General features: G+C 42.4%; 1 protein-coding gene across 6 annotated transcripts in view; it reads left to right on the top strand.

Moving 5' to 3' along the window:
- The window catches only part of oxr1a (oxidation resistance 1a), a 182522-nt gene that overhangs the window by 125872 nt on the left and 45543 nt on the right, over nucleotides 1-11107 (top strand). For all 6 annotated transcript variants that reach the window (XM_061777063.1, XM_061777062.1, XM_061777065.1 and 3 more), the window contains one exon: nucleotides 9708-9790. In XM_061777063.1, coding sequence (XP_061633047.1) covers nucleotides 9708-9790 — 83 coding nt within the window. The remainder of the gene's footprint in view (nucleotides 1-9707; nucleotides 9791-11107) is intronic.

Here is an 11107-nt window from a genome sequence, read left to right as displayed (position 1 = left end):
GGGCTCCTTCCCTCCCAGAGAGGTGACATTCCATGTAACTAGAGCCAGCTTCTGTAGCCGGGGATCGGATCGCCAAGGTCCCTGCCTTCGGCCACCGCCCAGCTCACACTGCACCCGACCACTATGGCCCCTCCCACAGGTGGTGAGCCCATGGGAAGGGGACCCACGTTACCCTTTCGGGCATGGGTACAGGCTTGGCCACCAGGCGCTCGCCTTTGAGCCCCGCCTCCAGGGCTGGCTCCAGAGGGGGGCCCCGGTCAACCGCCTTCGGGCAAGGGAAAACGTCTTCCTGAATTGTTTGTCATCATAGGGGTTTTTGGAGCTGTGCTTTGTCTGGTCCCTCACCTAGGACCTGTTTGCCATGGGTGACCCTGCCAGGGGCATAAAGCATAAACTTAGCTCCTAGGATCATTGGGACACACAAACCCCTCCACCACAGTAAGGTGACAGCTCAAGGAGGGGAATAATAATAATAATTTAGTTTAAAGTTCAAAAACAAAAAGGGGCAGATAGTTCCGGGAGTCAGCATTCTCTCTCATAAAGTTAACTGCAAATTTAAATAAATACTCCCTAAAGTTTTATAAAGTAAATATAAGTTGGAGTTGTCACGTCCACCACTGGAGTGGATCCCCTTTCAATCTGTCGATCACTGCCTCCTTGAGTTACAGATGTAGCTCATCTTCAACGCAGCTACAGGCCAGCAGGTCAGGTGTGATGTACCAGCAGAAAGCTGAACATCTCATCAACACGGCTGCAGAAGGATGCGCATTCTCTCTGTTTCCCATTATGGCTGTTTCCGTCATTCTCGTGTGTTCATATGCAGCTGCCTGCTCCTCCTGTAACAGCCGAAATAGTTAAACAGCCATTATTTCCCTCCAGTTTTAGACATGAATGCTTTGCTGTCGCGCACACACAACATTCTCTAGCCATCCCCTCAATGTGCGTGCATCCCTGCAATAAAACTGCATTTCACTCTAACCTCTCTCTCTCTCACTCACACACACATAAAAACACTTCTTACTTTTATCACTGACTATTTCCCTATCAATATTATTACCAACCCTGTTTCAAGTGGTTAAACCTCTCCCAGGAACCACTAATATGGTTGACGTGACAAATTAGCAGCTAGTTGGGTGTTAGCCTGTGAGCAAACCTCTTTCCTCATTGTCTACTCGGGGGTGCAGTAATGATGTAATAATTCATGCAAAAGGAACTCTTGTCCTGTTAGGTCAAGGAGAATGGAGGATCTGTATCCCTTTTATGCCAGAACAGTTTTACTGTGTCACAGTGGAGTTTTTAAGCTGTCGCTGTAGTTTCTTAGTATTATAATTGCATGAAGCATGAAGGACAAGGGTCGTCAACCCGGCTGGACAACTGAAGTGTGGTGGGATTGACTATGTAAATGGTGACAGCATCATGCTGTGGGGATGTTTTTCAGCTGCAGGGACAGGACGACTGATTGTAATTGAAGGAAAGATGAATGCGCCCAAGTACAGGGCTATCCTGGACGAAAACCTTCTCCAGAGTGCTCAGGACCCCGGACTGGGCCGGATGATTACCTTCCAACAAGACAATGACCCTCAGCACACAGCTAAAATAACAAAGGAGTGGCTTCAGAACAACTCTGTGACTGAATGGCCTCGCCAGAGCCCTGACTTAAACCCAATTGAGCATCTCTGGAGAGACCTGAAAATGGCTGTCCACCAACGTTCACCATCCAACCTGACAGAACTGGAGAGGATCTGCAAGGAGGAATGGCAGAGGATCCCCAAATCCAGGTGTGAAAGACATTCCCAAAAAGACTCGTGGCTGTATTAGCTCAAAAGGGTGCTTCTACTAAATACTGAGCAAAGGGTCTGAATACTTAAGGCTGTGGGATATTTCAGTTTTTCTTTTTAATAAATCTGCAAAAATGTTAACAATTTTGTTGTTTTTTTTTGTGTCAATTTGGGGTGCGGTGTGTACATTGAGGAAAAAAATTAAGTGAGGAGAAGCGGCTCAGAAAATGGATGGATGGATGGATGATTTTAGCAAATGGCTGCTATATAACAAAGAGTAAGAAATTTAAGGAGGGGTCTGAATACTTTCCGTACCCAGTGTATACATATCCAGGGGTTCCTGGGGGACTGGTATGGGATCGGGAGGGTGTGGGTGTCAGACCAGGTTGCAGCACGTCTGTACTGTTTCCCGGTCCGGGCGCTCTGCCCCTCCACCCTGCCTGCCCCCTTAGATTAAGAGGTCTGAATACTTTCCGTACCCACTGTATGTTCCCAGATATGACTAGTGAGAAAAATATATACAGTGAGTGGCGTGAGTGTGTGCTAAGTGAGTGATTCAGAGGCATGGTGGCTCCTGTAGGTCGGGCCCATCAGGCAGGACAACCACCGACGAAGAGGGCCGCCCCACACAGCCCCGCAGCACCGACCCCGGGACCCACCCCACATTCCCGTCAGCACCCGCTACCCGCCCCCGAGTGTGGGAGGTGGACCCCCCTAAACCAGGCAGGGACAAAACCTCGACAGCAGGCCCCACAGCCCGCATGGGAACACCTGCCCCCCCCCCCCCCCACGAGAAGAGGAAGAGGCGACCGCAGCGGGACACAAGGAACGGAGAGAACAGGATGAAGCAGGCCCGAGGAGCAACAGGGGGGCCCCACAGACACCGGAACCGCAAACACAGGGACAAGAGGAGAAGATCCCCACTACATGCATGTGTCCTCTCACCATGCAAATCAGTCTAAAATGTGAGAGAGAGGGGAAAAAATGGGTAAAAGTAAAATAAAAAAATAACAAAAAAAATCTAGCAAAAATAAAGAATAATAATTTATATATTATATATATATATAAATGAATAAGAAAAAATGAAGAGAATGACAAATAGAATAATCCGAATCAGAATCATCTTTATTTTGCCAAGTATGTCCAAAAAAAACACAAGGAATTTGTCTCCGGTAGTTGGAGCCGCTCTAGTACGACATCAGACAGTCAATTGACAGAGAACACTTTTGAGACATAAAGACATTGAGAAAAACATTTACTGAGCTATAAAGGGTTGCTAGTTATCTGGTAATGCCGGTACAATATATTTTATTAAATTTTTTGACAATTGTGCAAAAATATGCAGAGTCCTCTACCACTTAGAGCAGTTTGAATGACTAATGCTGATATTTTCTCTAACGCAATATATTCTATGATGAGATTTAGCCAGTGATTGATGTTAATAGCTTGATTGTTTATCCAGTTTAATAGAATTGTTTTCTTAGCGGTAGCTAATGCGACAAGTAATTATTGTGAATATTTATTAGGGAGGTCGATTATGCTTAAATCGCCAAGTATGCACAATCTTGGGAAAGTGGAATCCTGAAATTCAAAATGTAAGAGAGTTTTTGTGTAACTGAAAGCATTGAATTGGTGTGCATTCCCATATAGCATGAAAATAGGTGTCTGGGGTATTTTTGGTGCATTGCGTGCATATATTAGATGGAGAGAAGCCCACTTTATGCATCGTGTACTTAGTAAAGTGTGTTCTATGGAGCACTTTATATTGTATAAGATTTGTGTTTTTTGTCATTCTAAAGGTATTGTTACACATCTGTATCCAGTAGCTACGGTCAGCTGACTTCTTCTTCCCATTTGGTGATTGATAAGTGCATTTATTTAATACATGAAATTAATTTATAAACTTGTGAAAGATTTATTTTACTTTGCGGAGAAGCTTCACTATTTGCTTGACAAACTCCGGCAGTTCGAGGGAGCTGTGGAGTGTTGGTATTCTTTTTTTATTGCTGCTTTTAATTTATTGTAATGAAGAAAGTTTCCTGCTGTTATTTGGAATTCTTGGAACAGTTCATCACGTGTCCTAAAAACATTATTGTTAAATAGTTGTTGTAGGTGGTCAATTCCATGTTGTTCCCATGTACTGAAATGAAGGGGTATTATATTAGTTTTGAAATCTGGAATATGCCAGATTGGGAGAGCATACTGGGAGCTAATTGAGATCCTGTTGATTCTAAACTTTGCCACCAAGCCGTTATGTTCGATGCGATTATTGGGTTCTTGAAGCATTTATGGCGTTGCTGCAGTCTTATTTGTTCCAATTCGAGCCAAGAATCATACTCCTCATTGTGGTGCAACCATTTGATGAGGTATACATTCATTGGTTAGCTAAATAATAGTGTTCTCCTGTTTACTTTTCTGAAGAGTGGATAGACTAATTCTATTTTTCTTATTTTTTGAATAAACATTTATTACAGCAGAATCTATGGTTTGAAACAATTAAAATGTGGTCTTAAATGGAATTATTGAAAATAATTTATTTGAGGTAATTTATTTGCAAATGTTTTAATGAGGTTGAAGACTGCCTGAAGAGAATACTTGGGTTCCTGTAAGTAAATAATAATATCATCATCATATAGATTGATTTTGTGTTCAGTCACTCGTGAGCAGATACCTATAATATTAGCATTCTGACGTATAACGACAGCAAGAGGTTCAATGAATATTGCAATTACGATTGGTGAGAGTGGACATCCTTGTCTGGTTCCTCCTTGTAATCTAAAACTTCGTGAAGTAATCCTATTTGTGGTGACTGTCGCTTTCGGCGAATTGTATAATGTTGCTATCCAATGTATAAATGAATCTCCAAAGCCAAATTTGCGAAGTACTGCAAACAGGAAAGCCCAGTTAACTTTATCGAAAGCTTTCTCTGCGTCAAGTGACATGATGATTGTGTTTAGATTTTTACGCTGTGACATGCTTATTAAATTTAACAGACGTGTGACATTATTTGTGGAACTTCTACCTTTAATGAAGCCTGTCTGGTCGTAGTGGATTATTGACGGGAGTACCTTTTCAAGTCTCGCTGCGAGGGCGTTCGAGATAATCTTGATATCTACATTAATCAGTGATAAGGGCCGATAATTAGCTGGGAGAGTGGGGTCTTTACCTGACTTCAGTAATAACTTAATTGAAGCTGTGTTCATATGGCTACTAATTTGACCTTTATTGTTTATCTCCTTGACTGTTCTGAAAAATAGAGGCGCTAGTATTGGCCAAAAATGTTTAATAAATTCAACTGAGATTCCGTCTGGGCCAGGCGCTCGTCCCGATTGCATATTTTTGTTAATGCGTTATGTAATTATGTGAAGGTTAAAGGAACATCAAGGCTGTCTTTAATTTGTGTATTTAATTGAGGAATGTTTAGATCCTTAATAAAAGTTTACATTTCTTTTGGTCTGGGTTGTTCGAAGATGCGTATAAGCTGCTATAATAATGCAAAACCGCATTACGTAGTCATAGGTGTAGCCGAAAGACTTTTAGCTCAGGAAATCAATAGTACTTAACCCTATGCAAAAGTGTTGGCCTTTAAAACTCCATCCATTTGCTGTACCGCTTATCCTTACTAGAGCCTCGGTAAGCTGAAGCCCATCTCACCTGACTTTGGACAAGTGGCAAGGTACACCCTTTACTGGTTGAAATACAATCACAGGGCATACAGTATATAGACAATGAGACATTCACACTCACATTCATGCCTACAGACAATTTTGAGTCTTCAATTAACCTAACAAACATGTTTTTTGAATGTGAGAGCACAGGGAAAACGCTCGATAGGAAGGTCGGAGCCCGGATTCAAACCCCCAACCTCAGAACTGTGAGGCGGATGTTCCACTGGTCCACCATTCCGCCCTCTTAAAACACATGCGTTCAAATGTTGATACTAATTAGGCTTCCGAGTTCTATTTTCTGGCAGCATCTTTAATTTTAACTGACATCTGCTTGTATAATGTTAGAAAACAGCTACGCCTTAACAGGTAGAAACAAGACTGCTTCTCTATATCTAATATATCTTTATCTTGTTCTGTATTTATCACTAGTGGACCAGGGCCACCAAAGAGTAGGTAAAGAAGAATTGTTGGGTGATGTATAATCCTATCCCCATAAAGCAACAAGATTTGCACTATCAAATGTATATAGTGGTATAAGTAACGGTGGTAATGATATTAGTTCCGTGTGTGAAAAAAGTAATTGGACAAATTCTTGTTTCAGTTCACGACCGGTTTCCGTTGGCTACAAAAGTACAATCTTTAACATTATAAAATTGTTGAAAGGCAACATAAATTTTAGTCATGAAAAAGTGTTAACCATTATTAGTACAACACCTGTGCCGTGTGGCTGTGGCCGAGAGCTTTTGACTCCCCAACTGCTAATCTAAAAATAACAGCTGGGATGGGATACATAACCAGCAGGGAGGGAAAACAAGGGAGCAGAGGAAAATCTGCTGCTTGTATATTATATCAGACCAATGTTAGTCACATTGCTATTTACTCTCATGTCTCCCCCATGCTTATTTTGTCATTATGTACAAAGAAAAGGAAATGTAAATATAGCAACCATGAATCATATTGAGCAGACTGTTTGAGTGCATTATGCCTGACAGTATTAAGTTATTGAAAGACAGAAAGAAACATTCATTTTGCTGTTATATAGCGCAGTACGATCACAATATTTAAGTATGAATAAATTAAATGCATATATTAGATCTTTGTGTTTATAAGAACAAAATGGGGAAAATCGTGTGTTGTTGGTCACTGGTGCTCGGGAGAGGACGTTCGTTTAAGGCTTGCTTGAGGTATGTTCCCATACTTTGAATACGATACCGCTCGCAAGCAGGCAACAAAACGTTATGTAACCTAGAAAGCTAGTGCTAGCACTAACCGTTGTAAGATAACATGCAGACGTTCTGTCGAATCATGCTCTAAAGTTTTGGTGTGTGTGAAGTAATTTAATTACAATAAAGTAATTTAATTACAGTAAGTTAGCACCCATTATTTCTGTTATGTAATGTTGGTTTGACCTGACATTAGAATACACGATCTGACTAGAGCAGTGATTTCCAACCTTTCTGGAGCCAAGGCACATATTTTACAATTGAAAAATCTCACGCCAGACCAAAAAACAAAAATGTCACAAAAAGTGGATACATAAATTACTGTATGTACTCCATCTAATAGAAGACCATTCATTTGTTCTGTCTGACATTATGCCTCACTGGCATAAATAGATGAACAAAGATACATTATTTATTGTAAATATATTTTTTGGAGCAATTAAGTACACAAGTATAGACAGTAAATGAACAAGTCATTTAAATAGACACATTGCTCCAGCTTGTGATTGGATCGCTGATTGGTTATCGTTTTTTTTAAACTCCGTGATCGGCCACAAAAATCCTGATCGTGTAAAGCATAATTACAACATTGGACATCAATGTCATTTTAGGATTTTGTTGGAGGGACGGAACCCCGCAAGTTTCATATGGAGTGCACGGAACCCTTCCTAATTTGAAAAATACAACATGGTTTATTTCAAATTCAAAACGGTATATATTTTATTGTCTGTGTAGTTTCTCAGTCATCCAGGTCATGCACAAAATGAACCACGCATCAGTTGCACACAAAATCACTGTGTTAAAAGAACAAAACCAACAAAACATGAATTTCATACAAACAAAAAAATGCAATTTACTGTAAGTGAATGTGAATTTTGCTGTTGCCATTCCCCTTGGTAAGTGCCACTCGTATCAGAGGAACGGACTTCGTTGTTAAAATTCACAACAAAGTCTGTTCCTTTTCTTTGTTATTTCTACAATCCTCGAAAAGGGTTCATTGGTAAGAGTACATTTTTTGGGCTGTTTTTTATTATTGGATACGCTGTCTGACGGCACAGCAATGCTACTCAAGTCAACTGTATTTTTGACATGTTGTTAAATAAAGATAGTTTCAAAAAGAACAAAGCATTTCAACTCGAGGCGGAGCGCTGCTGGGGTAAACGGCAATTTTGACGCTCCCTTGCGTTTTGAACGGCATGAACAACGCATTCAAAATGCAGTGTAAAAAGGCTTTTGCGGATAAAGCAAGCACGCACATGTGGTGTGTGTCGAGTCCTCCATCGAAGCCCAGCGACTGCCTCACCGAACCCCTGGGGTTCGATCGAACTCAGGTTAAGAACCTCTGCTCTAATCTAATCTAATGGGTCCCCCTTCCCATGGCGTCACCTGCTGTGGAAGGTCCCACGTGGTTTGGTACAATGTGAGCTAGGTGGTGACTGAAGGCGGGCACCCTGGTAGTCCAAGCCTCGACTACAGAAGCTGGCTCTAGGGAGATGTGAAATGTCACCTCTTTGATTGGGAAGGAACCCAAGATGGAATGCGAGGTCAAAATGTTCTGACTGGATATAGTCTGGTTCGCCTTGACGCAGGGCTTGAGCTCCAGAATCAGTCCTCTTGAGAGGAGTTGGACTCTTTCAATCTGGAGATTCCCTCGGTGGAAGATGCCAAGTAGGTGTCGGCATATTTGTTGCCCCGGGGGCTCGTTTCCTGTAGGTTTGGATTTAAGAGAGGGTATCTTTCTTCTCTTGCACTGCCAGGTGGGGGGACAGGTCTTGACTGTTGATGGCTGAGTACCTACCATTTTCTTTTTTTCTTTTTTTTTTTGTTCCCAAAACCTGTTTAATGGGGACCACTGTATTAAAGCAAATTAACAGCAATTGTGAATGAGGGAGTGAATAAGTACATAGTTTGAAGGACACCTAGCAGTCCGTTGCGGTATATTCTTATGCATGATGTAACATATTTCTATTGATCATTCAGACACAGACTATTGACACTGCACAGAGGAGACTAGAGGGGTTCAAACGTCAAAACCGCCACAAAAAGGACACACTTTTTCAACCGGACAGTGATGAGGTGGCCATTAGTTTTTAGGACTTAGGAGTCTTATTTCAACCTTATTTTTCCCATTCCTCTTGTTGTAAGACCCAAGATGAATGTTGGCCACTTTTTCGTAGGACCTCCCAATACTTTTATTCCAACTTCTTTTATATCTGTTCTACTCCTTTTCATCTAATCCCTCAGTATTCCATCCACCCTCATGCCTTCAATGCTGTTCCTCCACCACCCCTTTCTTGTTCCTTCACAGTTGCTTGTCAACATTCACACTACATTTCTCCACCCATTCACACCGCTATAGCCAGACGTAATTTCCAATCACTGTACCTTTATTTTCCATTAAGAGTCGCCTGCAACCACTCACTATTGAGTGTGATTTCTCTCCTCATCACATTTGTTGGTGCGTCTCCCAAATCCCGAAACAACAACACTACCAAAACTATGCGCTTATGTCATCACCCTCCCTCATGTGCCACTATTCCACATATCACCCATTAGTCAACCAAGATGGAGCACGGAGCACTCATCTCTTACTATCCACCCTCAATCCTACCTCTATATTTATCTTAACGTCTTTCTCTCCTTTAAGACCTCTCAGCTTCTCATCCAGAGCGACCTTCTGATGGAGGTCAGCCTGGTCTCTGCCTTGAGAGGCAGTACCGGGAAGACGGCAAGGTGAACTGTTTTCAACAGCTGTCATTGGTCTGCATGGTGATCTAGGAGGGGGGGAAAGCAGAGTTGCAGAGGATGACAGCGTGTGAGAACGTGTAAGAGCAAGAGTGTAGAAGTAGAGCGGGAAGCAAAGAGAGCGAGCGAGAGAGAAAGCTGTCCGGCGCTCACAGCTCACATCGCTGGCTGGCCAGCTCCCTCACTGTTGACGAATGAGCTGTCTACCCACAGGGCTGGGAAACGGCAGCTTGTAACAATCTGGGGAGAGAGGAACATGAATGTAATGCGTACCTTGCCTCGCCTGCTTACAGATACCGGCCAGAAGAAGACCCCAGAGAAGAAGGATGGGAGGCGCATGTCGTTCCAGAGACCCAAAGGGACCATTGAATATTCTGTGAGTAGCGCACAAAGCAAATAAGCTCTTTATTTGTGTAATGTCGTTTGGTGTGTCTGACCATCTCCTGCTTGCATGGTGCTGCAGCTGCTCTGTGTGTGCGTCAGCTGGTAGTCATTTCTGTTGCTCTGACTTGCTTTTCAGGGGATGTTTGTGTGCACCGTGTCTAACCATGCTTGGTAGCTCATTAGTGAGGACAAGACGTTATTTCAGTTTTTGCATGTGCAACACGTGTACCTAAGCCTCAAACTACTTGTGTGTGTTAATGTGCTGACATTTGGGGGGGGGGGAAAGCAGACTGAAAGGTTGTGGGAACTGTGTTGAATGACTTGCTGTACATCTATATAATCATCATATATAAAAAGCAAGGAAAGATGATTTATAGTTTCAGAATTTGTTTTTCCATTCTCTCTGTGCCACATATCGGCAGCATTCCACCACAGAGCTAGCTGTGCTTGTGAATGACCTTCCAACTGCATCGTCATGTCTATCGATTTAGCTGTTGTTTAGGAGATGGGCAGTGAAGTGTTTGTGGGGATCTCTTATTCTAGTTGCATTCACTGAAAATAGAGCTTGACACTGCCTTGCATGGTGTTCTTGAAATGACCCTCAAATGCATCTGCAGTCAGACGGCTTTTCCTCACCCCTCTCCGTGGCAACAGTGAGGAGTAGGATCACTGTGGCTCCGCTCATTCTGTGTCTGTCTGCTGAAGATCAAAAGCCTGGTCTACTCCAGTTTATTTCCTCTCACTCTTCAGTCCCTTGGTTCCTCTGGCTGTTTGAACAGGGTTCTTGAGCAAGTGGGGATCTGTTACCTTCCCCCATCTCCACCACCACCTTCCTTAGTCATTCTAGACCTGCTGATTGACAATGCCCTTGTTTACCTCGCAAAGGATTGTACAACAGTTTCTGGCTCAAAACACTTTGTCATGGCCTTGATATGAGCAGCAACACAAAAATAAATACAGCTCTATTGGTGGTAAAACAAAAAAGGATAATGGTAAATTTGGGGTAAGAAAATGCTTTATACCCGAATCCCACCAGATGCCACCTTATTCTTGTGTGCAATCACTCTTTTCTACACATTCCACATTATTACCACTGTACCACTGATAATGTGATGGATTAAGCACTGACAATGATTGTTTCCTGTAGCCTGACAATGATTGTTTCCTGTAGCCTGACATGCAGCAATGCCACCTAGCCAGGATGCCCGTGGCTAGAACAAGTGTAAAAAAAAAAAAAAAGAAAAAGATAAAAACAGCAATGTGCTTTGCAGCTTCGCTTGCATTGTGATGGACACTTGGCTAACCATGA

The sequence above is a fragment of the Phyllopteryx taeniolatus genome, chromosome 6, assembly GCF_024500385.1.
Source record: "Phyllopteryx taeniolatus isolate TA_2022b chromosome 6, UOR_Ptae_1.2, whole genome shotgun sequence".
Lineage (NCBI taxonomy): Eukaryota > Metazoa > Chordata > Actinopteri > Syngnathiformes > Syngnathidae > Phyllopteryx > Phyllopteryx taeniolatus.
The sequence above is the reverse complement of the archived record's forward strand: the minus strand, read 5'-3'. Positions and strand labels throughout refer to the sequence as shown.